The sequence below is a fragment of the Drosophila suzukii genome (assembly GCF_043229965.1).
Source record: "Drosophila suzukii chromosome 2 unlocalized genomic scaffold, CBGP_Dsuzu_IsoJpt1.0 scf_2c, whole genome shotgun sequence".
Taxonomy (NCBI): Eukaryota; Metazoa; Arthropoda; class Insecta; order Diptera; family Drosophilidae; genus Drosophila; species Drosophila suzukii.
In genome coordinates, this window is record NW_027255896.1 from 10,002,994 (window position 1) to 10,027,880 (window position 24,887).

Below are 24,887 nucleotides of genomic sequence, written 5' to 3' on the forward strand. Positions count from 1 at the left end.
ATATAAATATTAGTGCACCAAAATACGGCTGTTCTCAAGTACACCAATTCACTTAATAAAAAAATACTATGCCAGAGGCATGCGACTTCTTCAACGGCTGGTGGAGAGACTCTTCCTTTCTAATTGTTCATCATGATTCGCACTTTGTCTATTGACTCGGTTGGTTTAAATGTATTTAAACGCATTTTTGAATGCATCCAATGTTTTTTGACTTTCACTTGTTCATCAATTGTATTACTTAAGGACATTGGTCTTTGGTTACGCATAGGATAAGTTTAGCTTTGATTGGCTCTTTTAATACATTTATATTGCATCACTTCTTTCTCCGAAGTATGCTATTGGTCACTATTCTTTAGAACGGATGACTCCTACAGTTGAACACAAATATCACAGTATGTCAGATGTCATACTTATTATTGATCCTCTCCACATTCTTTGATGCCAATGGCGGCGCTGATCCGACACATAAGATTCTTTCGAGCTGCGATCCGTGTCCTCCTCAAGGACTGTTGGATATGGTGGCTGGTCCTGGTGGCAGAAGACTCCGTGGACGACTACCCCAGGGAAAGTCGCCTTCCCTCGGAGCTGCCGGCTTCCGTCAGCAAAACACCCAAATGGATTCTCTGCCTTTTTTTAATTGTCTAAGGTCTTTATTACCAGACTAGAGCTTTTACTTGGCGGCCGGTATGGATCGGATAAACTAGGTGTTCCCAGCTACGAATATTGTTTCTTGATTTCTGCTATCTTGGGAGTCAACGGCCGGCTGTTCCCTTTGCCAGCTACCGGAGTATGCTTACCAGTAGGTCGTTCGTGGCCGTCGTTCTGGCCACGCGACGCCCGAGAATTTCCGACTTACATTTTCTTCTGCCCTTACCAGTATGAGTCTGGTTAGTCACATGCACCCCTGCCCCTGGCAAAGATTCGTCGTTGTTTCTCTGTGTGAATCTTTCTATGTAGAGGGCGTACGTAACAGTAGAGCCAAAAAGGGGAAAGTAATTGTTTAAGTTGTTTATTATTTAATAGAATAAATTTGCCGCGCATTCTGCTCTCTCTTAGCGTTGGGAGCGCTTTTCATTCTCATTTTTATTGTCTTGCTTTTTTTTCCCCCTGCGCCATGAGAGACCAAAACATAAAATAGACTATGTATGGATGTAAGGATTTATGGTTTAAATTGTTAAATATTCAATAGAACAAGTTAGTTAGAATAAGTTCTCTTGTTTCTGTCACGCTATTTATTTGAACTAGCGCCGATAAAGAGAGAGCAAGACATAACACACTAATAACAGCTCAGTTTGCAATTATTTACACGCACACATACATATGTAACAAGGAAGAACGCTATAGTCGAGTACCTCGACTATCAGATACCCGTTACTCAGATAACAAACTATAAAATAAATATGCCTTCATGTATGTTTTTCGCCGCTCGAATTAGCTCCCGATTATTATGTTAAAATCGGTACCCGGGGAACACCACAAGCAGGCCGTTGCTTTGCATCGGGGTCTTTCAAACCAAAATTCAATTTCGTGCACCTTCGAGCCGACATGAGTTGTAGAACTTTGTACATGCTTGAAAACTCCATGTTCCCCAAACATTTTATTTATCCGTACCATACGGAAGGCATAATTATTAACAGTACCAAGTAAACTAAAATATATAATACTTATTTTACGTTACTACAGCCTACTTATACCTTTTTTTTGTTTTTGTTTTTTGTATAGAACAATAATCCCTAAGGAACGGTATCTAAAGATGGCAAACTCGAACACTGGAGAGGCTAAATTTGTAGAATAAGCAAAAAAGCGACTACTTGAACAAAGATTAACATTCTTATAAAGTTCGCTTCGAATGAATACGAGAATGCCTCTTTTTGGCCGAGCTCCGCTAGCTACTGACTGACAATCTAGTCGCACTGCTGGGGTAAAGCCAGGAATATCAAATGCTTCATTTGAGTATGTAGAAGCCTCAACGAAGTCCAAAAGTGAAGACTTAAACATTAGCTGTTCGGAACATACATAATGTGGCAGTGCAAGCTTTCCGTATTATGGATAAAGGCATGAAGTTCGGACCATTGAGTAAGCAATCGAAATGGATATTCAGTAACTTTTCGGAACGCAATTCTAGGAGCTCTTCTTGTGAAGCTGAGTCCTGAGTGGATTTTGGTGGGACGTAAGGTCCAATGTTATAAAGACCTGCTGCACTTGTGGCTCTGCTCCAGGCTACATACAGTGCAGCTCTCTGCATCCTTGGACTAGTGTGAACCACCACTTTTCTGTACGTAGCTCCTTGATTCTTTTGAATAGTGATGGCTTCTGCAGGAACCACTGGAAACTGCTTCCGGTCAATGGTAGTTGCTGCCTGGCAATTAATCTGAAGGCTCTTGATAATTTTAACAACTGGGGTCCATGAAGGCTCTTGACGGTGACTGCACTCTGATCGTGCACTAACTCCTATGCTTTCATCTAAGAATTGTATCCGAAGAATGCTCGGAGTGTTAGACGTACTGAAGCCTATTTCAGTTGTTTTTAATGCCCTAGCTTCTTTCAGACAACTGTTCCTCTGCTCGGAGCTAAGTTGTGCAGACTTAACTGAGTCTATAGCTTCCGAGTTAAACTGATCAGTGGGAATCGAGTTGAGCTTCTCCCTATTCTACCGATCTGTGTCCTGATTGCTTGGTACTTGACTTCCATCGGGTTCTAAGTAAGCTATATCATCAGAAGACATTTGGCCGGACGCCACGTTATTGAGTGCATTTGCAAACGACTGGTCATTTCGCTGTCGCAATATCTCAGTGAGTTTAAAAGACTTAAAAGGGCTCCACAGGTAAGATCCAAATATAGCACTGTATGGATCATGCGACGGCGGCTGAAAAACCCAACGATCACACACTGGCCGTGAACGGGTGTTTCTGTCGATTAGGAGAAGCTGGACAGCTGTTTTCTGGCGACTCTCAGATGCAGTGGACAACAGCAGTTTTAACAGCGAATGTTAGATTTCTGCTGCTAATGTTAGCAGCACCACACTACGAAGAAGACATAAGGAGAAGCTGGTCGCGTTTATAACCGAGCTTTATATTTCCTAATTTGTAAATCAAAGTTAGCAATTAAGTCAAAGATTGAAAGTATACAAATGACTATAACTAGTGAAGTTCAACATATTTCTGAGTTTTTATTACAAAGTGTGTGAAAGACCCCCAGAGTAGACTTCTGCTCATCTTTGACGATCGGGTGCGAATCGTCACAACATTTTGGTGGCCCATGAGGGGAACATACACTCATAACTTCATCAGCTTCCAATATTTGTAAACATACTTCAATCTTTGTGCTTACCTGTTTGCAAATCTATTATTAATTTAAACCAGCAAAGTTACGCAACCTTTGCCACGTACATCGCCATAACGGAGCCTCGAATAACGGAGGAATCAAGAAGTCGAGGAGAATAGCGGATTCAACCCATGCCTATTGCCATCTCATGCGACACACTAGTCTCGTGAAGTTGGCCGTCCCCTTCCTTCAAAGCTTGATCGCAACACGAGCGGAACGACTGAAACAGGTGAGTGTGTTTGTGAGAGTATTTGTGCGTGGTATTTCAAAGCAGAGTGCAATAAGAAAACATTAAAATGGGTAAAAATGAAAGTAATGGTAGTGATTTGGCACAACAAAGCTCGGCACCTTTGGCTGTGGTCGAGCCTTTTGCAGACATGTACGCAATGCAGATGGACTTATCTTCCAGGTTGACCCAACTAATTAAAAATGCTAAAAAGGACGGTCAAATAAAGAAAACTAAATCCTACTATGAGTTTCGCCTCAACAAGCTCAACGAGCTTTCAAAACAATTTTACACAAATCATCAAGCGCTTATTTTACAGCAATGTCCACGATCGCATCCATATTTTGCGGATGCTGTTGAAGACAATTTTGAGCAAGCATACAGCCACATTTATTGTTCTTTCGCCGATGAATACGAAACCAAGTTTCCAGTCCCAATACAGGTATCAGGTGATCAATCCATAAACAACACCCTTGTGCCCATTCCGGTTTCCACAATTCAGCTGCCCAAATTGCCCGTACCCCACTTTTCAGGAAATTTTGCAGATTGGCCATCTTTTTATGACAGCTTTACGCAGCTAATACATGAAAATCAATCTCTTTCAAACATTCAAAAATTTCATTTCTTGAAGCAAGCACTACCGCACGGACGAGACCAGGATATAAACCATATGGCATTAACAGAAACCAACTATTCAGTGGCATGGAACCTTGTGGTAAAACGATACAACAACCCTCGACTGCAGTTCATGTACAATATGAATGCACTGTACGGAATCGAGCCACTGTCCAAGGAGATCGCGGTGGACCTTAGGAATTTGTTAAACTTGGCAAATGTATGTATTAGTGAATTCCGACGACTACACATTGCCATTGATTCCTGTGATCATTCACATCACTTACTCACAAAGCTGCCTATCAGCACAACACAGGCCTGGGAACATTCCCTGGGCAACAACGCTGGAGGTGTTTCTTCACAATCGATTGGTCAGCATCGACCTAATCGAGAGTAGGAAACCAGCCGTTCCAGTTAGATCATCTATACAATCGACCAACCATCGCCAGACAACCAGACCATCGGGAAACTCCACTGTTAGGGGACACAGCTTCCACAGTACTCTTGAGTCTGGATCCATCAGGTGCTCGCTCTGCCAACAGAATCACGTTCTAAGACGGTGCCCGGACTTCCTTGCCAAGGATTGTTTCGCATGAAAGGTTATAGTCGACCGCTCGAAGGCATGCATCAATTGCCTTAGTACTTCCCATTCTCTCAGTCAATGCAGCAGCAACCGAAACTGCTCGCAATGTGGTCAACGGCACCACACTTTGTTACATTTCCCGAATGCTCAACAAAGTTCTTCATTGACTCCTGAAGTATCCCGACAGCATGCTTCAGACTTTGGTCGGAGCGCAGCCGCTGTACAAAATGCACCATCAACGCAACTCTTCAGCGCAGTTGCCTCCCATCTGAACTCAACGACCCTTCTTGCTACTGCACTGGTTCGGATCGTAAATAACAACACTGGGCAGTCAGCTTTAGTTCGAGCTCTCATCGACCATGGCTCGGAAGGCACCCTCATCACGGAAAACATCGTTCAGCGGCTTAGACTCAAACGGCATCCTGTTCGAGCTGAGATCACGGGAATTGGTAATAAGTCGCATAATCAGTGCAGGCACAGCACCGACTTCACCATAATCTCATGTTCAGGATCGGATTTTAATGCCTACGTATCCTCCGCCTTCATCCTTCGGTCACTAACAGGTCATTTACCAAAACAAAATGTAGACATTAAGTCCTGTAAACATCTCCAAGGGTTATCCTTTGCAGATCCTAATTTCATCAAGTCGGGTCGCATTGACCTACTTATCGGTGTCGACATTATCCCGCAATTAATTCTTCCGGACATACGCAAAGGGACGGTTGCAGAACCAATTGCACAAAACACACAGCTGGGCTGGATAGTTTTTGGACCAGCTGAAGCAGCCCAGACGACATCAATCTCCATCCGTTGTAATTTGGCAAACCTAATCAACATGGTACAGAGGTTTTTCGAATTGGATCAGGTCTCCACAACAAGACAACTCAACGCAGAGGAAAAATGGTGTGAAGACCATTTTCAACAAACTCATGTCCGTCAGCCGAATGGGAAATATCTAGTTCGTTTGCCTTTAAAAACGTTGTTTGACCCCACACAGGTGATCGGCCGGTCAAGACAAATCGCATTAAACCGTTTCCACGCCCTGGAAAGGAAACTTAATCATCGGCCAGATTTCAGTCAACAGTATGCCAGCACTATTCAAGAGTACTTTGATCTAAAGCAGATAAAAGAGGTAAAAGGTAGTGAGGAAGAACACACTAGGATCAACGCTCAAAGGCAACTCTCAATCTCTGCGTGCACCGTTCCACATCATGCTGTGATCAAAGACGACAGTTTAACTACAAAGATGCGCGTCGTATACGACGCTTCGTGCAAAACGTCGAACGGGAGGTCTTTGAATGATATTTTATGCACGGGTCCCGCCCTACAAAACGATCTTGGAGGAGTTATACTCAACTGGCGTCTCCATCGGTATGTCTTCGTGGCCGATATAACGAAAATGTATCGCTGCATAGATATGCATGAAGAAGATGCCCAGTATCAGCGAATTTTCTGGCGCGATGAAAAGGGACTCATCAAGGAATATTTTTTGACTACAGTAACGTTTGGCACTGCCTCGGCACCCTTCACGGCAATTCGAGTCATACATCAGCTTGCGTCCGACGAGCGCGAACGCTATCCTCTGGCCGAGCATGTCCTTAAAAAGGAAATCTATGTGGACGATGTTCAAACAGGGCACGAGACCATCGACGGAGCTCTAAAAATTCGCAATGATGTCATCGCAGAAGCGCAGAAGCTCAAGAAGCTGGCATCCAACCATCCAGATATCTTAGAAAGCATCCTAACTACAGATCTCTCTAACAGTAGCATTTTTGAGATAGACAATAAGGACTCCATTAAAACTTTGGGGTTGTATTGGCATCCAAACAAAGATGGTTTTGGTTTTAATCTTAAGTTTTCTCTCAATCCTATATTCACCAAACGTTCTATACTATCCACAGTAGCACGCTTATTCGATCCGTTGGGATACCTGGCACCAGTGATCATCGCTGCGAAAATCCTGTTGAAGGAAGTTTGGAGTTTTCGTATCGAGCGCAAGGATGAGCCCCCCGCATCATTAAATTGGGACGACCCATTGCCAGATCAACTCGCCGAGCGGTGGCGACAGCTCATTCAAGAGCTCCCCGACATTGAAGAGATACACATCCCTCGGTGGTTAGGCTTCGATTTAAGGCATGTCTCGACGTTGCAACTACACATGTTTTGTGATGGATCATCCATGGCGTATGCAGCATGCGCTTATCTTCGAGCTAGTTGTACGGATGGTTCCGTGCAGGTTAACTTATTAGCCGCCCGCAGTCGAGTCACACCTGTTAAGCCGGTAACAATTCCGAGAGTTGAGTTATCCGGAGCCCTGCTGTGTACACAATTAGCCGATTGGATTGTCAATCAACTTCAAGCATCACATCACACCATATCCGTACACTACTGGTCGGATGCAATGATAGTGCTGTATTGGATCAGCGGTGACCCTAGGCGTTGGAAGACATTTGTGTCGAATAGAATTGGAGCAATCCTGGAGGCAAGCTCGCCATCGCAGTGGAGACATGTTCTTACGCAAGAAAACCCAGCAGATTGTGCTACACGCGGACTCACCCCTTCCCAGCTGAAACACCACACGCTTTGGTGGAACGGACCACATTGGCTGCATCTTTCAGAGGAGCATTGGCCAGTCAATCCAGTTCAGTCCCCAAAATCAGAACTTATTTCAGGAGAGCAATCCTTAAAGCACATCGGAGCCCACATTTGTATAGAAGTGCAACCATTTATCGAATCATATTCCTCCTATAATAAACTCTTATTCGTTACAGTTTACGTCAAACGATTCGTTTATAATATTCGTCACAAAAAAGCGGATAGACTCACCGGCCCTATTCAGGTATCTGAATTTCAACAGGCTTTGTTCTCACTGGTGCGGATGGTTCAACAAGAAGTCTATTCGGAAGAATTATCAAGACTACGATCCAACAAATTTCTATCCAAACACAACAAACTCAGCCAGCTATCACCGTTTCTCGACGATGAGGGGCTCATGAGAGTTAAAGGCAGACTTAAGAATGCTTTGCAGCTCTCCATGTCTCAACGCACACCAATAATCCTTCCAAAGGCCCACCACTTGACGATTTTGGTTATAAGGAACGCTCATCACAACACCTTACATGGCGGTGTGCAACTAACTTTATCTACAATTCATCAAGTTTTCTGGATCGTCAACGGTAAACAGGCAGTAAAAAGGATTCTGCGACAGTGCGTAACCTGCTTCAAACACCGGCCGTCACCATCAAGCCAACTGATGGGAGATTTACCAGCGCACCGTGTCAATCCGCCCAAACGGGCGTTCGAAGCAACTGGAGTTGATTACACTGGTGCGATTGAGATAAAGTGATCCAGATTCAGAGGTCACACTTGCTATAAAGCATACATTGCAGTTTTCATTTGCTTAGCGAGCAAAGCGATTCATTTGGAAGCAGTCACGGGAATGTCAGCACAGCATTTTCTGTGGGCGCTGCAGCGCTTTATCGGACGTAGGGGTTTTTGTCAACATCTATACAGCGACTGTGGAACCAACTTTATCTCATCCGACAAGTCTCTAAAGCTGTGGACCAATGAATTCTTTAAAGGAATTGAAGAGACAGTAGTTCCTGAACTTACTCGTCGAAACATTCAATGGCATTTCAATCCTCCACATAGTCCAAACTTTGGAGGACTCTGGGAATCCAACGTAAAAGCTGTTAAAACCCATCTTTATCGATCGTTTAATGGGATTCGAATGACGTACGAGCAGCTGTCTACCATTCTTGTCCAGATAGAAGCGTGCTTGAACTCTCGGCCATTATGCCCCTTAACGTCTGACTTAGATGATTTGCAAGCTCTCACCCCTGCACATTTTTTAATCGGGGATTCGATGATGTCACTCCCTGAGCCTAGTCTTAAGGATTCTTCATTAAACACAGAGTTCCTGAATGGTCAAAGGATGTTTCGCCTCTTTTGGAGAAAATGGAGTGCAGATTGGCTATCTCATCTGCAGGCGCGCCCCAAGTGGCGCCACGAAACTGACAATCTTCAGCGCAACGACATGATCATCATCAAGGATGATCGAACTGGTCCTTCTGACTGGAAATTAGGGCGAATCATCGACTTACATCCTGGGCCGATGGGCTCGTTCGAGTAGCTACATTTAAGACCTCAACGGGTGTTTACAAGAGGTCTGTGTCAAAGATTTGTCGTTTGCCCTTGCCAAGATTTACTGAAGAGTCTAGCCCAAGTACACAACCCATGCACCTTTGAATATACCCGCATTCACTCCATAACACACTTCAACCTTTTCAGAGTTAAGCATGGTTTAAGGCTTTGAATACTGGGTCCAGTATTGTGGGCGGCATGAACGGGTGTTTCTGTCGATTAGGAGAAGCTGGACAGCTGTTTTCTGGCGACTCTGAGATGCTGTGGACAACAGCAGTTTTAACAGCGAATGTTAGATTTCTGCTGCTAATGTTAGCAGCACCACACTACGAAGCAGACATAAGGAGAAGCTGGTCGCGTTTATAACCGAGCTTTATATTTCCTAATTTGTAAATCAAAGTTAGCAATTAAGTCAAAGATTGAAAATATACAAATAAAGTTCAACATATTTCTGAGTTTTTATTACAAAGTGTGTGAAAGACCCCCAGAGTAGACTTCTGCTCATCTTTGACGATCGAGTGCGAATCGTCACAACAGGCCGCAATCTTCTAAGATCGCCAAACACGATGACCAAAATACCTCCGAAGAAAGCATCGTCGTTGTAAAAAATTGGCTTAAGGCGAGAGTCCAAATGGGAAACATTGTTGCGCCGACCATAGAAATTTCGTCTATTATAAGAACTTTAAGATCAATAAATCTAGAACGCAGGGTATTTAACAAATCAGGACTTAAGGTCCTAAATGCAGACCCAGCCTGATTAACAGGGAGAGAGATCGTGGAATGAAGAGTGTAGCCTCCGATTCCAAAAGCAGCTTTGCCTGTGGGAGCGCACAATAATATTTTAACAGAAGTTGGGTCGCATCCTGCTCTACCATTGTACTCCATAGAAAGGGAGTGAAATAGCGTAGAAATAAGTTTACTCTTGCCGACACCTGCTCCGCCTCCTACGAACTCATAAAAACTAGCATTTCTTCTTGCATTATTCAAAACATGCGTTAAAAAGATTGTTTTCTTCAAATTGAGGGATCTAACTAAAGTTGCTAAGTTTTCAGGGGAAATAATTGGCGCGAGCTTTATTATCCTGATATTGCTATCCGGATCAATTTCGTGAACATGTTTAATTTTAAAACATTTCTTTGAGAAGATATTTCCGGAATAGCAAGGGCCCTAAACTCCTCATTAACTGAGGCCTCCTTATCTATGTTTGCCTCATTATTGTCCTCTACTTCCATGGCCTTTCTAAGCGCGTCATCCAAACTGGTCTTTGTTTGTATCTGTCCAGCAAACCTTTCTGAAAGATGTCAGTGGAATTCTGAGGAATATTTGGCAGGACGCTTGTAGATCTAAGCATACAAACACGTTGTTCTGGAGGGAAGGTGTTTACGTGAACGCATTTACAGCTAGTTTTTGACAACGCCAGTCCCAGTAAACAATAAACGGCCTCCTGAGCAGAGATTTCAGTGCCCAAAATAAATTTGCGACCAAGATACTGTAGCTTTTGACGAATGCTTGAATTGCCTATTCGAATGTCATTAGCTGCATCTCGCATTAACTTCGAAAAGCCCCTTTAGGATTTGTAAATATAATTAATTATGTAGCTACAGCAAGCAAAAGGGTCCAAAATTAACTGGATATTCATATTTGCTTTTTGCAAAGAAAGAATATGTTTATTATAAGAATTTAACTTGAATTTGTTGCAAAAAAAATTATGTTTTTTTCAATATATACCTAATAGCATATATGTAGTCCTCGTAACTGAGGCTCACCTGATCATGAGAAAGAAAATTTTCAAATATGCTAAGATGGCTAATCAAATCATCTGATTGATCGTTAAGCAAAAAGCTATCCATTTTTTTAAAGTTTTCGTGGTGAAGAAAAAAGTTTTGAGTTTCTTTAGGAAGTGGCTTCAATATTTCCGTTTGGGGCATTGGAGGATAAGGAATACCGAATCGACAAACAGATTGACCGCGCACTTTTTGAAGACACGAATGTCCGTGTATATGCTTTTGGTATTCAACATACTGAGCCAAATCTGTGTTTGTAAGTTCCACAATTACAAACTGATCAATGAAGGCTATTACACTAGACATAGATTCTTCATTGTTGAAATCCACTTCCGGGGCGTCTTTCAGCCAAAACATACCGTGAATATGAGGTGAACCTCTCTGTTGAAACTCAATTCGCCAATAATAGGTAGTAACAAAATTACTGCCAAAGATACCCCCAGGTCTCTTCATTAATTTAAGAACTTCCCTATATCTATAATCAAAATTATCTATAATCAAAATTAAATTAAAGCTTCTTCTTCATTTACTTCAACCCTATCTACATTGCGCTTGAGCAGTACTTTCAGTTCTGGTCACCTAGATTCAGCGGCCGATAGAGTTATAAAGAAAGTTGGCAACCCAAGCTGGCGAGTCATAGCCATGACTTTCTTCTTTTCATCTTCACAGTGAGCAGGAGACGTGCGAATATCCTTATGAATTCGATATCCATCATCATGGCTAATTAAGTTGCACATAAAATCTTCATCAAGTACAATAGCAGCTGTTACGCTTACGTAAGCAAATTGAAATATTGTTTCGAATTTTAATCAATTCCAACTTCTTATAATTGAAGAATAATTTGTCTGTTCTACAACCTCTTTTATCTACGTTCCTAAGTTCAAACCTAACTACGGTTGTAAACTCTCTGAAGATGGTCTCTTGACGCCAGCATATATGCTTGGCAACGCTAATTTTTCAGAGTCAGCATCGAGAATCACGTCGAGAGGTCTTTGGCCCCCACCCTCCAACATTGTGTGTCTGGTTATCCTCAAGCATTGTTTCTTGTCCTCCAGGATTTAGCTCTTCGGCTTCCGTGTTCTCATCGGAAATAGTCGCCACCGAATTTACATCCTCCTGCTGGATGGGTAATTGCTCCTCTACTAATAATAAGTCTGCTTGAGATGCTATGAAGGAAACAGTTTCGGATCTAAAACCTGACATCCACTGCTCGCTTACTGACACATTATGATTTCTGTAAAGCTCGGCAAGCGTCAGCAATTTTAGAAGGCCTAATGGTCTCTGCCATGAAATCATGTCCGTACTCCAATTTTCGCTTGAGGTGGAGCTGTATAGCCTCAGCTTCATTGAAAGCTCGTGGGAGGGGCGTCACAATATTGCTCACTGGAATTGGAACATTTACAACAGCTCTTTTTATATCAGTCTGACGCTCATGACCTATCGACTTAATAATCATAAATGGAAGGCGAGGCGAAATCAGTCGTTTTTCCAAGGGAGTAAGCCCCCTTAAGCAATGAGGAATTTCTGGGAAATCTATGCCCTTGGAAATGGCACCTTAGGGCTTTCTGCCGGCTTTTATATGTTCTTCCCTGAACTCTCAATATTCTTCTATACGTAGGGTCCAAGCACCTAATTGAACGACGCAGAGTATCGACTGCTTGCTTGGTAGGAGAGCAATCCTTAAAGCACATCGGAGCCCACATTTGTATAGAAGTGCAACCATTTATCGAATCATATTCCTCCTATAATAAACTCTTATTCGTTACAGTTTACGTCAAACGATTCGTTTATAATATTCGTCACAAAAAAGCGGATAGACTCACCGGCCCTATTCAGGTATCTGAATTTCAACAGGCTTTGTTCTCACTGGTGCGGATGGTTCAACAAGAAGTCTATTCGGAAGAATTATCAAGACTACGATCCAACAAATTTCTATCCAAACACAACAAACTCAGCCAGCTATCACCGTTTCTCGACGATGAGGGGCTCATGAGAGTTAAAGGCAGACTTAAGAATGCTTTGCAGCTCTCCATGTCTCAACGCACACCAATAATCCTTCCAAAGGCCCACCACTTCACGATTTTGGTTATAAGGAACGCAAGCAAAAGGGTCCAAAATTAACTGGATATTCATATTTGCTTTTTGCAAAGAAAGAATATGTTTATTATAAGAATTTAACTTGAATTTGTTGCAAAAAAAATTATGTTTTTTTCAATATATACCTAATAGCATATATGTAGTCCTCGTAACTGAGGCTCACCTGATCATGAGAAAGAAAATTTTCAAATATGCTAAGATGGCTAATCAAATCATCTGATTGATCGTTAAGCAAAAAGCTATCCATTTTTTTAAAGTTTTCGTGGTGAAGAAAAAAGTTTTGAGTTTCTTTAGGAAGTGGCTTCAATATTTCCGTTTGGGGCATTGGAGGATAAGGAATACCGAATCGACAAACAGATTGACCGCGCACTTTTTGAAGACACGAATGTCCGTGTATATGCTTTTGGTATTCAACATACTGAGCCAAATCTGTGTTTGTAAGTTCCACAATTACAAACTGATCAATGAAGGCTATTACACTAGACATAGATTTTTCATTGTTGAAATCCACTTCCGGGGCGTCTTTCAGCCAAAACATACCGTGAATATGAGGTGAACCTCTCTGTTGAAACTCAATTCGCCAATAATAGGTAGTAACAAAATTACTGCCAAAGATACCCCCAGGTCTCTTCATTAATTTAAGAACTTCCCTATATCTATAATCAAAATTATCTATAATCAAAATTAAATTAAAGCTTCTTCTTCATTTACTTCAACCCTATCTACATTGCGCTTGAGCAGTACTTTCAGTTCTGGTCACCTAGATTCAGCGGCCGATAGAGTTATAAAGAAAGTTGGCAACCCAAGCTGGCGAGTCATAGCCATGACTTTCTTCTTTTCATCTTCACAGTGAGCAGGAGACGTGCGAATATCCTTATGAATTCGATATCCATCATCATGGCTAATTAAGTTGCACATAAAATCTTCATCAAGTACAATAGCAGCTGTTACGCTTACGTAAGCAAATTGAAATATTGTTTCGAATTTTAATCAATTCCAACTTCTTATAATTGAAGAATAATTTGTCTGTTCTACAACCTCTTTTATCTACGTTCCTAAGTTCAAACCTAACTACGGTTGTAAACTCTCTGAAGATGGTCTCTTGACGCCAGCATATATGCTTGGCAACGCTAATTTTTCAGAGTCAGCATCGAGAATCACGTCGAGAGGTCTTTGGCCCCCACCCTCCAACATTGTGTGTCTGGTTATCCTCAAGCATTGTTTCTTGTCCTCCAGGATTTAGCTCTTCGGCTTCCGTGTTCTCATCGGAAATAGTCGCCACCGAATTTACATCCTCCTGCTGGATGGGTAATTGCTCCTCTACTAATAATAAGTCTGCTTGAGATGCTATGAAGGAAACAGTTTCGGATCTAAAACCTGACATCCACTGCTCGCTTACTGACACATTATGATTTCTGTAAAGCTCGGCAAGCGTCAGCAATTTTAGAAGGCCTAATGGTCTCTGCCATGAAATCATGTCCGTACTCCAATTTTCGCTTGAGGTGGAGCTGTATAGCCTCAGCTTCATTGAAAGCTCGTGGGAGGGGCGTCACAATATTGCTCACTGGAATTGGAACATTTACAACAGCTCTTTTTATATCAGTCTGACGCTCATGACCTATCGACTTAATAATCATAAATGGAAGGCGAGGCGAAATCAGTCGTTTTTCCAAGGGAGTAAGCCCCCTTAAGCAATGAGGAATTTCTGGGAAATCTATGCCCTTGGAAATGGCACCTTAGGGCTTTCTGCCGGCTTTTATATGTTCTTCCCTGAACTCTCAATATTCTTCTATACGTAGGGTCCAAGCACCTAATTGAACGACGCAGAGTATCGACTGCTTGCTTGGTAGGAGAGCAATCCTTAAAGCACATCGGAGCCCACATTTGTATAGAAGTGCAACCATTTATCGAATCATATTCCTCCTATAATAAACTCTTATTCGTTACAGTTTACGTCAAACGATTCGTTTATAATATTCGTCACAAAAAAGCGGATAGACTCACCGGCCCTATTCAGGTATCTGAATTTCAACAGGCTTTGTTCTCACTGGTGCGGATGGTTCAACAAGAAGTCTATTCGGAAGAATTATCAAGACTACGATCCAACAAATTTCTATCCAAACACAACAAACTCAGCCAGCTATCACCGTTTCTCGACGATGAGGGGCTCATGAGAGTTAAAGGCAGACTTAAGAATGCTTTGCAGCTCTCCATGTCTCAACGCACACCAATAATCCTTCCAAAGGCCCACCACTTCACGATTTTGGTTATAAGGAACGCTCATCACAACACCTTACATGGCGGTGTGCAACTAACTTTATCTACAATTCATCAAGTTTTCTGGATCGTCAACGGTAAACAGGCAGTAAAAAGGATTCTGCGACAGTGCGTAACCTGTTTCAAACACCGGCCGTCACCATCAAGCCAACTGATGGGAGATTTACCAGCGCACCGTGTCAATCCGCCCAAACGGGCGTTCGAAGCAACTGGAGTTGATTACACTGGTGCGATTGAGATAAAGTGATCCAGATTCAGAGGTCACACTTGCTATAAAGCATACATTGCAGTTTTCATTTGCTTAGCGAGCAAAGCGATTCATTTGGAAGCAGTCACGGGAATGTCAGCACAGCATTTTCTGTGGGCGCTGCAGCGCTTTATCGGACGTAGGGGTTTTTGTCAACATCTATACAGCGACTGTGGAACCAACTTTATCTCATCCGACAAGTCTCTAAAGCTGTGGACCAATGAATTCTTTAAAGGAATTGAAGAGACAGTAGTTCCTGAACTTACTCGTCGAAACATTCAATGGCATTTCAATCCTCCACATAGTCCAAACTTTGGAGGACTCTGGGAATCCAACGTAAAAGCTGTTAAAACCCATCTTTATCGATCGTTTAATGGGATTCGAATGACGTACGAGCAGCTGTCTACCATTCTTGTCCAGATAGAAGCGTGCTTGAACTCTCGGCCATTATGCCCCTTAACGTCTGACTTAGATGATTTGCAAGCTCTCACCCCTGCACATTTTTTAATCGGGGATTCGATGATGTCACTCCCTGAGCCTAGTCTTAAGGATTCTTCATTAAACACAGAGTTCCTGAATGGTCAAAGGATGTTTCGCCTCTTTTGGAGAAAATGGAGTGCAGATTGGCTATCTCATCTGCAGGCGCGCCCCAAGTGGCGCCACGAAACTGACAATCTTCAGCGCAACGACATGATCATCATCAAGGATGATCGAACTGGTCCTTCTGACTGGAAATTAGGGCGAATCATCGACTTACATCCTGGGCCGATGGGCTCGTTCGAGTAGCTACATTTAAGACCTCAACGGGTGTTTACAAGAGGTCTGTGTCAAAGATTTGTCGTTTGCCCTTGCCAAGATTTACTGAAGAGTCTAGCCCAAGTACACAACCCATGCACCTTTGAATATACCCGCATTCACTCCATAACACACTTCAACCTTTTCAGAGTTAAGCATGGTTTAAGGCTTTGAATACTGGGTCCAGTATTGTGGGCGGCATGAACGGGTGTTTCTGTCGATTAGGAGAAGCTGGACAGCTGTTTTCTGGCGACTCTGAGATGCTGTGGACAACAGCAGTTTTAACAGCGAATGTTAGATTTCTGCTGCTAATGTTAGCAGCACCACACTACGAAGCAGACATAAGGAGAAGCTGGTCGCGTTTATAACCGAGCTTTATATTTCCTAATTTGTAAATCAAAGTTAGCAATTAAGTCAAAGATTGAAAATATACAAATAAAGTTCAACATATTTCTGAGTTTTTATTACAAAGTGTGTGAAAGACCCCCAGAGTAGACTTCTGCTCATCTTTGACGATCGAGTGCGAATCGTCACAACAGGCCGCAATCTTCTAAGATCGCCAAACACGATGACCAAAATACCTCCGAAGAAAGCATCGTCGTTGTAAAAAATTGGCTTAAGGCGAGAGTCCAAATGGGAAACATTGTTGCGCCGACCATAGAAATTTCGTCTATTATAAGAACTTTAAGATCAATAAATCTAGAACGCAGGGTATTTAACAAATCAGGACTTAAGGTCCTAAATGCAGACCCAGCCTGATTAACAGGGAGAGAGATCGTGGAATGAAGAGTGTAGCCTCCGATTCCAAAAGCAGCTTTGCCTGTGGGAGCGCACAATAATATTTTAACAGAAGTTGGGTCGCATCCTGCTCTACCATTGTACTCCATAGAAAGGGAGTGAAATAGCGTAGAAATAAGTTTACTCTTGCCGACACCTGCTCCGCCTCCTACGAACTCATAAAAACTAGCATTTCTTCTTGCATTATTCAAAACATGCGTTAAAAAGATTGTTTTCTTCAAATTGAGGGATCTAACTAAAGTTGCTAAGTTTTCAGGGGAAATAATTGGCGCGAGCTTTATTATCCTGATATTGCTATCCGGATCAATTTCGTGAACATGTTTAATTTTAAAACATTTCTTTGAGAAGATATTTCCGGAATAGCAAGGGCCCTAAACTCCTCATTAACTGAGGCCTCCTTATCTATGTTTGCCTCATTATTGTCCTCTACTTCCATGGCCTTTCTAAGCGCGTCATCCAAACTGGTCTTTGTTTGTATCTGTCCAGCAAACCTTTCTGAAAAATGTCAGTGGAATTCTGATCCAAAATTAACTGGATATTCATATTTGCTTTTTGCAAAGAAAGAATATGTTTATTATAAGAATTTAACTTGAATTTGTTGCAAAAAAAATTATGTTTTTTTCAATATATACCTAATAGCATATATGTAGTCCTCGTAACTGAGGCTCACCTGATCATGAGAAAGAAAATTTTCAAATATGCTAAGATGGCTAATCAAATCATCTGATTGATCGTTAAGCAAAAAGCTATCCATTTTTTTAAAGTTTTCGTGGTGAAGAAAAAAGTTTTGAGTTTCTTTAGGAAGTGGCTTCAATATTTCCGTTTGGGGCATTGGAGGATAAGGAATACCGAATCGACAAACAGATTGACCGCGCACTTTTTGAAGACACGAATGTCCGTGTATATGCTTTTGGTATTCAACATACTGAGCCAAATCTGTGTTTGTAAGTTCCACAATTACAAACTGATCAATGAAGGCTATTACACTAGACATAGATTCTTCATTGTTGAAATCCACTTCCGGGGCGTCTTTCAGCCAAAACATACCGTGAATATGAGGTGAACCTCTCTGTTGAAACTCAATTCGCCAATAATAGGTAGTAACAAAATTACTGCCAAAGATACCCCCAGGTCTCTTCATTAATTTAAGAACTTCCCTATATCTATAATCAAAATTATCTATAATCAAAATTAAATTAAAGCTTCTTCTTCATTTACTTCAACCCTATCTACATTGCGCTTGAGCAGTACTTTCAGTTCTGGTCACCTAGATTCAGCGGCCGATAGAGTTATAAAGAAAGTTGGCAACCCAAGCTGGCGAGTCATAGCCATGACTTTCTTCTTTTCATCTTCACAGTGAGCAGGAGACGTGCGAATATCCTTATGAATTCGATATCCATCATCATGGCTAATTAAGTTGCACATAAAATCTTCATCAAGTACAATAGCAGCTGTTACGCTTACGTAAGCAAATTGAAATATTGTTTCGAATTTTAATCAATTCCAACTTCTTATAATTGAAGAATAATTTGTCTGTTCTACAACCTCTTTTATCTACGTTCCTAAGTTCAAACCTAACTACGGTTGTAAACTCTCTGAAGATGGTCTCTTGACGCCAGCATATATGCTTGGCAACGCTAATTTTTCAGAGTCAGCATCGAGAATCACGTCGAGAGGTCTTTGGCCCCCACCCTCCAACATTGTGTGTCTGGTTATCCTCAAGCATTGTTTCTTGTCCTCCAGGATTTAGCTCTTCGGCTTCCGTGTTCTCATCGGAAATAGTCGCCACCGAATTTACATCCTCCTGCTGGATGGGTAATTGCTCCTCTACTAATAATAAGTCTGCTTGAGATGCTATGAAGGAAACAGTTTCGGATCTAAAACCTGACATCCACTGCTCGCTTACTGACACATTATGATTTCTGTAAAGCTCGGCAAGCGTCAGCAATTTTAGAAGGCCTAATGGTCTCTGCCATGAAATCATGTCCGTACTCCAATTTTCGCTTGAGGTGGAGCTGTATAGCCTCAGCTTCATTGAAAGCTCGTGGGAGGGGCGTCACAATATTGCTCACTGGAATTGGAACATTTACAACAGCTCTTTTTATATCAGTCTGACGCTCATGACCTATCGACTTAATAATCATAAATGGAAGGCGAGGCGAAATCAGTCGTTTTTCCAAGGGAGTAAGCCCCCTTAAGCAATGAGGAATTTCTGGGAAATCTATGCCCTTGGAAATGGCACCTTAGGGCTTTCTGCCGGCTTTTATATGTTCTTCCCTGAACTCTCAATATTCTTCTATACGTAGGGTCCAAGCACCTAATTGAACGACGCAGAGTATCGACTGCTTGCTCTTTAGCTTGCAAGTAGCCATGGGCATACCGACATTCTCCTCTCCTGGGAGGAGAGGCTTGGTGGTGCCCTGCCTGGCTAATTCGTCCGCTATGCAGTTGCCTACGATGTCCCGGTGACACGGAACCCGTATTAAGCTGATAGTAAACTGATTTGCCATCTCGTGGAGAGATCTGCGGCAGTCTGCTATTGTACGGGAGTTGGTGTTTGTCGAGTACATCGATTTAATAGCCGCTTGGCTATCACTATATATGGTTAGGTGTCCTCTCTGGAGGCTAAAGTTCCCTAAACAGGTTAGTGCTTCTTTTATAGCGTGGACCTCCGCCTGAAAGACGCTACAGTGGTCCGGGAGCTATCACTATATATGTTTAGGTGTCCTCTCTGGAGGCTAAAGTTCCCTAAACAGGTAAGTGCTTCTTTTATAGCGTGGACCTCCGCCTGAAAGACGCTACAGTGGTCCGGGAGCCTGAATGACTTCCTGATATCTAATTGTTCGGAGTATACACCTCCGCCAACGTGTCCTTCTAACTTGGAGCCATCTGTGTAGAAACAGTTTGCATCCATCGTGCCCGGTCGGCCCTGTTCCCATTCCTCTCTATTAGGAATCAGGGCCTCAAAGGGTTTGCGACTATATTCAATGGATTTGCACAGATCCGTGATCTTCGGAATCGATTTATCAAGCTGGAGAATTTTAGCATGGCCATAAAATTCGGCTTTCCACTGCCCTGTGTCCCTCAGTCGAATAGCTGCCGATTTGGCCCTTTCCATGCCTGCTAAGTCCAGGCTAGGGAGGTTCAAGATCGCATTCAGCGCTTCATTCCGGGTGGTTCGAAGGGCTTCACTAATACAGAAAGCCGCCATTCGCTGTACTTTGTTTAGAGGAGTCAGTATGTATTGTTTTTGCAAGGCGGTCCACCACAGAGCCACTCCGTACAGTAGGATTGGCTTGACTACCGCTGTGTATATCCAGTTAACTATTCTTGGGGACATGCCCCATCTTAGCCCGATTGCTTTTTTACAGGAGTAAAGTGCAATGGTCGCTTATTTGGTTCTCTCTTAGTTGTTTAAGTCCCATTTGAGGCGTTTGTCTAGTACTAGCCCCAAGTACGTGGCGTGATCGCTAAAAGAGAGATTACAATTGTTTACAATGGGTAGGTTAAGTTGTGGAATTTTGTACCTATTTGTAAATAGAACAAGTTCTGTTTTCGAGGGATTTACCCCGAGTCCGTTCGCTATCGTCCATTCCGATAGTATTTTAAGTTTAGCGGTCATAAGATCGCAAAGTGTTTGTGGATATTTTCCATTAAAGATGATGGCGACGTCGTCTGCGTATATCACGACCTTACAACTTCCTCGTTCCAGAATCCGCAGTAGTTTATTTACTGCGATATTCAAGAGGGGTGATAGTACATCTCCTTGCGGGGTGCCTCTGTTAACTAGTCTAGTCTGGGTTGAGGTCCCTAGGGTGGCTGTGACCATTCTGCTTATCAGCAATTTATGGATTAGCCTCACCATTGGCGGCTCAACCCCTAGTTCTGTGAGAGATTCTGTTATAGCAGTGGGGATCACTTTATTGAAGCCTCCCTGTATATCCAGGAAGGCGATCAGTGTGTATTCCTTGATGCCTTTGCTCTGTTTAACAGGCATCTGCAGTTGGTTCTGAGGATTGATAGTTGTTGGGTCCACCAGGGGGGTTTTTTCCTTCCCCTTGGTTTCTCTGTGGGGCATGCCACTTTGAAGGCAGTGTTGCATGCCTCTGTGAAATTGTATACTGTTTTGTCCAGCTCATGTGGGTTTGTGATGCTTTCTGACGGTTCCATGAGGAGGATATTTGTCAGAACTTCTTTGTACCTGTGCCAGTCGGCTTGTCTGGGGTTAGCGAAGCTGACCGACAAGGGCGAATCAAGGGACAATTCAGTTTCTATGAATCTATGGTCCGAAAAGGAGTGCTCGTCAGAGACTGCCCAGTTTTTGACTGTGCCTACGAGTGAATCTGATACAAAAGTTAGACCTATGATCGTTTGGCAAGCTTTAGTTATGAATGTAGGAACATTGCCCCTATTGCATAAGAATAGGTTCGAATTTAGAATAAAATCAAAAAGAGACTCACCTCTGTCGTTGTTGTTTGGGCAACCCCACTGGGTGTGATGGGCGTTGGCGTCACATATATAGAGCCACTTAGTGACATCTACAGCTTCAACCTCCACCACAGTGACGTTGGCCTCCTCTGTGTCGCTGAGGTCTACCTCCTCGATTGCCGGTCCGAGCGCTCGCATCTCTCTGCTTAGCGACGAATCGGTAGAGTAGCCGTCCTCCGTCCCACCAGGTGCCTCCAACTCCTCAGCAAGCACCTGCTCGGCTGGGTTGCCGGCAGAGCTGCTAGCGGCGTTGGAGTCGCCCTTATACACCTTGATGTGTATCGCACTGAACCCGAAGTTCAGCACTCCTCGAGCAGTCTCGATCGGAGCAACTGACTCCTTGTTCACGACCAACACCGCCTGGTTGACGTCCCCTTCATGCTCCTCCACCTTGACGACTTTCCAGTCCTTCGTGGGGAGGTGCGGGTTGCATTCTTGCAACATGATGAAGATGTCCTCCGGCGCCTTGATCGCTGCTGGAAACCAGATCCTGGCTCAGAGTCTACTGGGGACATCGCACCAGTCAAGCGCAACGATGTTCGCCCCTTCGTATACCTCGCCGAGCTTGCTTGTCACCTGTTTATAAATGTCAGCCGACCGCTGACTGTCGCAGGGCACCACATTGACGCTGCCCTGGTACAAGCCCGCGTCCATGCAGCAGGGCGAGGTGCCTGGCATCTCCCGTACCATGCGCAGGCAAATGAGGGAAAGGTGGGACTCCACTGCCTTCCACTTGTTCCTGGGGATCCTGCCCTCCGGATTTCCCCTGTCAATCGAGTAGTACACGGTTCTTCGTGATTTCGGCGAAAGAGACCAATGGCTGGATCTTAGATCTCTTCGCCGATGGTCCGGGTAGTTCGAGAGATCGCTGCCTTTTCGCCTGAGTCCCTTCTTCAGTGGGCTTATCCTGCCCGTAGTTAGGAAGCACCTTTCTTGCCCACTCTACCTTTTTTAGTCATTCAGGCGAAGGTGTGGCAACGGTGCTCCTAGTGTGTGAGCGCAGAGTCTGGGCGCCAGTCCGCCTTTCTGCGTATGTATATTTGTTAGCTCCAGCGGGTGGCCCGAGCGTCTTGGCAGTGCCTACCGCTGCTTTCGACGCAGATGCGCACGTCGCGGAGGCGTTTGCGGCTGGCTTTCTGCCACCCATCATCCCCAGTTTGGGATGCGGCCCTTTCTGGACCGTGCTGGTATGGATGGTGGAACCAGTGTTCAGCTTATCCATGGGTTTTTTGAGAGTACCCGTCTCTGTGTTTTGTGTTGTGTTGTTGGTTTTCTTAAAATGTTCCATAATTTGGTCCCACGAGTTGCGGAGAAGGGGAAAAGTCTGCCCGGGCAGAGATCCGCGATACCCGGGTAAGGCGATAGTTAGAACAGGGGGTCGCCATGTCCCTGAGCACACCGTTTGAGACTGGGCTAGTTTTTGATCCGAGCCCCCAGCCAGGCTGACTCTTGGCACGGTCCGTATTACACCGTAGTTCGGCCCGGAGTGAGATGTTGTTTGGGAGGGGTGATGGGTAGGTGTTGTGTTGGGAGTAGTTTTGTGTAAAGCAACTATTTATATGCGGCTGAACAACTTGCATCGTCGGTATTGCTTCGTTGCAAAATACCCGCTGGCTGCCCGGGACTGTTTATTTACTGGGGTTTCCGTCCACGATTCCGTGTTTGACTTATCCCACCAGCTTATTCACAGTTGGCCTCGAGTGAGGTCGTCCGCTATCCGCAACCTGCGACCCGCTCGGTTGCCCCAGCTAGGCGACTTTGGAACCATCTCACAAGTTCCTTAGCCGAGCTCATACTGGTAAAGGCAGAAGAAAAAGCAATTCGGCAATTCTCGGGTGTCGCGTGGCCAGAACAACGGCCACTATCGACCTATTGGTAACCATACTCCGGTAGCTGGCAAAGGGCAAAAGCCGGCCGTTGACTCCCAAGATAGCAGATATCAAGAAAAAGTAATCCTAGGTGGGAACACCTAGTTTATCCGATCCATACCCGCAGCCAAGTAAAAGCTCTTGTCTGGTATAAAAGATCTTAGACAAATAGAGAAAGAGAGAGAATCTATTTGGGTGTCTTGCTGACGGAAGCCGGCAGCTTTGAGGGAAGGCGACTTTCCCTGGGGCAGTCGTCCATGGAGTCTTCTGCAACCAGGACCAGCCACCATATCCAACAGTCCTTGAGGAGAACACAATTGCAGCTCGAAATAATCTTATGTGTCGAACCAGCGCCGCTATTATCATCAAAGAACGTGGAGAGGATCAACAATAAGGACGACATCCGACATACTGTGATGTTTGTGGACGCAGTATCCGTGATCTGTATGAACCATCCGTTCAGAGCGTAGCGACCAATAGCATACGTCGGAGAAAGTAGTGATGTAATATAAATGTGTTAATCGAGCCAACCAAAGCTAAAGTGACCTCATGCAAAACCAAATACCAATATCCTCAAATAATATAATTGGATAACAAGTGAAAAAAAAAATTTGGAAGCATTCAAGCATGCATTGAAATACATGTAAATCAACCGAATCAATAGACAAATGCCAATCATGATGAACAATTAGAAAGGACCAGCCGTTGAAGAAGTCGCATGCCTCCGGCATATTATATCTATATATTTTGTGTTTAAGTGAAGTGGTGTACTTAAGAACAGCCGTATTTTAGTGCACGTATATTTTTATATATATATATCCAATATAATATTTTCAAAAGCCCAGGATCCGGAGCGTCGAGATCTCATCGCCAAGGATTTAAGGAGGGGGTAAGTTTGTCGAAACATATAAAAATATTTGTGCAGTATCCTGCAGTTTAATAGACTATTATAAACTTTTTCAGCGGCGAGTATCAGCCTTGTTGTTGTATGTACAATTGCAAAAGCCCTCTGAGCGACGTTTGTAGTCGTGAATAGTCAGCATTTTGCTGATTTTGAGACAAGTTTATTCTTTTCGATGTGGTCTTAAATCAGATGGCCCAGTGCGGTAGACTGTTTGACGTCATTAAAGAAAGATGCTTGCCTGTTTTCAAAATCGTTACTTGCGGCTTGTGATCCGTTTTGATGGAAACGGCTAATTGATGGAAACGATTTACTCCGAATATAATATTTCCATCTATTTCTATCCACCTTTTTCGATTTGGCTATATCATCAAGCGTTTTTGATGAGAAAACAAAAGGTCTCTCCTTGCCATCTAGTTAAATTATGCGAAAGGACTAACTGGGTATAAAGTTGCTATAGTAATTATCATTACGCACGAACTCTTCCAATTGTTGCAACTTAGAGGGCGGACGCACCAGTTTAACAGCCTCCAAGCCTGAGCTACTTGGAAGTATCCCTTGTGCACTGATTCTTTGTCCTTAATATTCGATTTTATCTTTGAAAATAAGCATATTTCTTTCTTGCACCTGATACCATTCGGTCTTGTGTAAGGTTGTCTGCTTCAGCTTTGAATAAGTCTTTCTGTGCGAATAAAATTTGACGGCTCTTTAAATATTTGGGCGTTGCTGACGATTTTAAGA

The 24,887-nt window shown here is 43.3% G+C and overlaps 1 protein-coding gene across 1 annotated transcript; it reads left to right on the forward strand.

Moving 5' to 3' along the window:
• The first annotated feature begins 444 nt into the window (after positions 1-444).
• Positions 445-16,082, forward strand: LOC139354291 (uncharacterized). Its single transcript, XM_070998511.1, has 10 exons — positions 445-597; positions 4,182-4,369; positions 4,461-4,724; positions 4,824-5,311; positions 5,378-5,586; positions 5,746-7,456; positions 7,520-8,074; positions 8,663-8,812; positions 14,722-15,276; positions 15,865-16,082. Exons 1-10 carry the CDS (start codon positions 445-447, stop codon positions 16,080-16,082), a joined length of 4,491 nt encoding a protein of 1,496 aa, XP_070854612.1.
• Positions 16,083-24,887: the final 8,805 nt, after the last annotated feature.

Bases quoted from the DNA above. Each gene is read 5' to 3' on its own strand.
- LOC139354291 (XM_070998511.1), top strand. From the start codon at position 445: ATGGCGGCGCTGATCCGACACATAAGATTCTTTCGAGCTGCGATCCGT. The intron at 4,370-4,460 runs GTTAAACTTGGC...TTACTCACAAAG, and splicing joins GCGGTGGACCTTAGGAATTT to CTGCCTATCAGCACAACACA. The intron at 8,075-8,662 runs GTGCGATTGAGA...CATTAAACACAG, and splicing joins AACTGGAGTTGATTACACTG to AGTTCCTGAATGGTCAAAGG.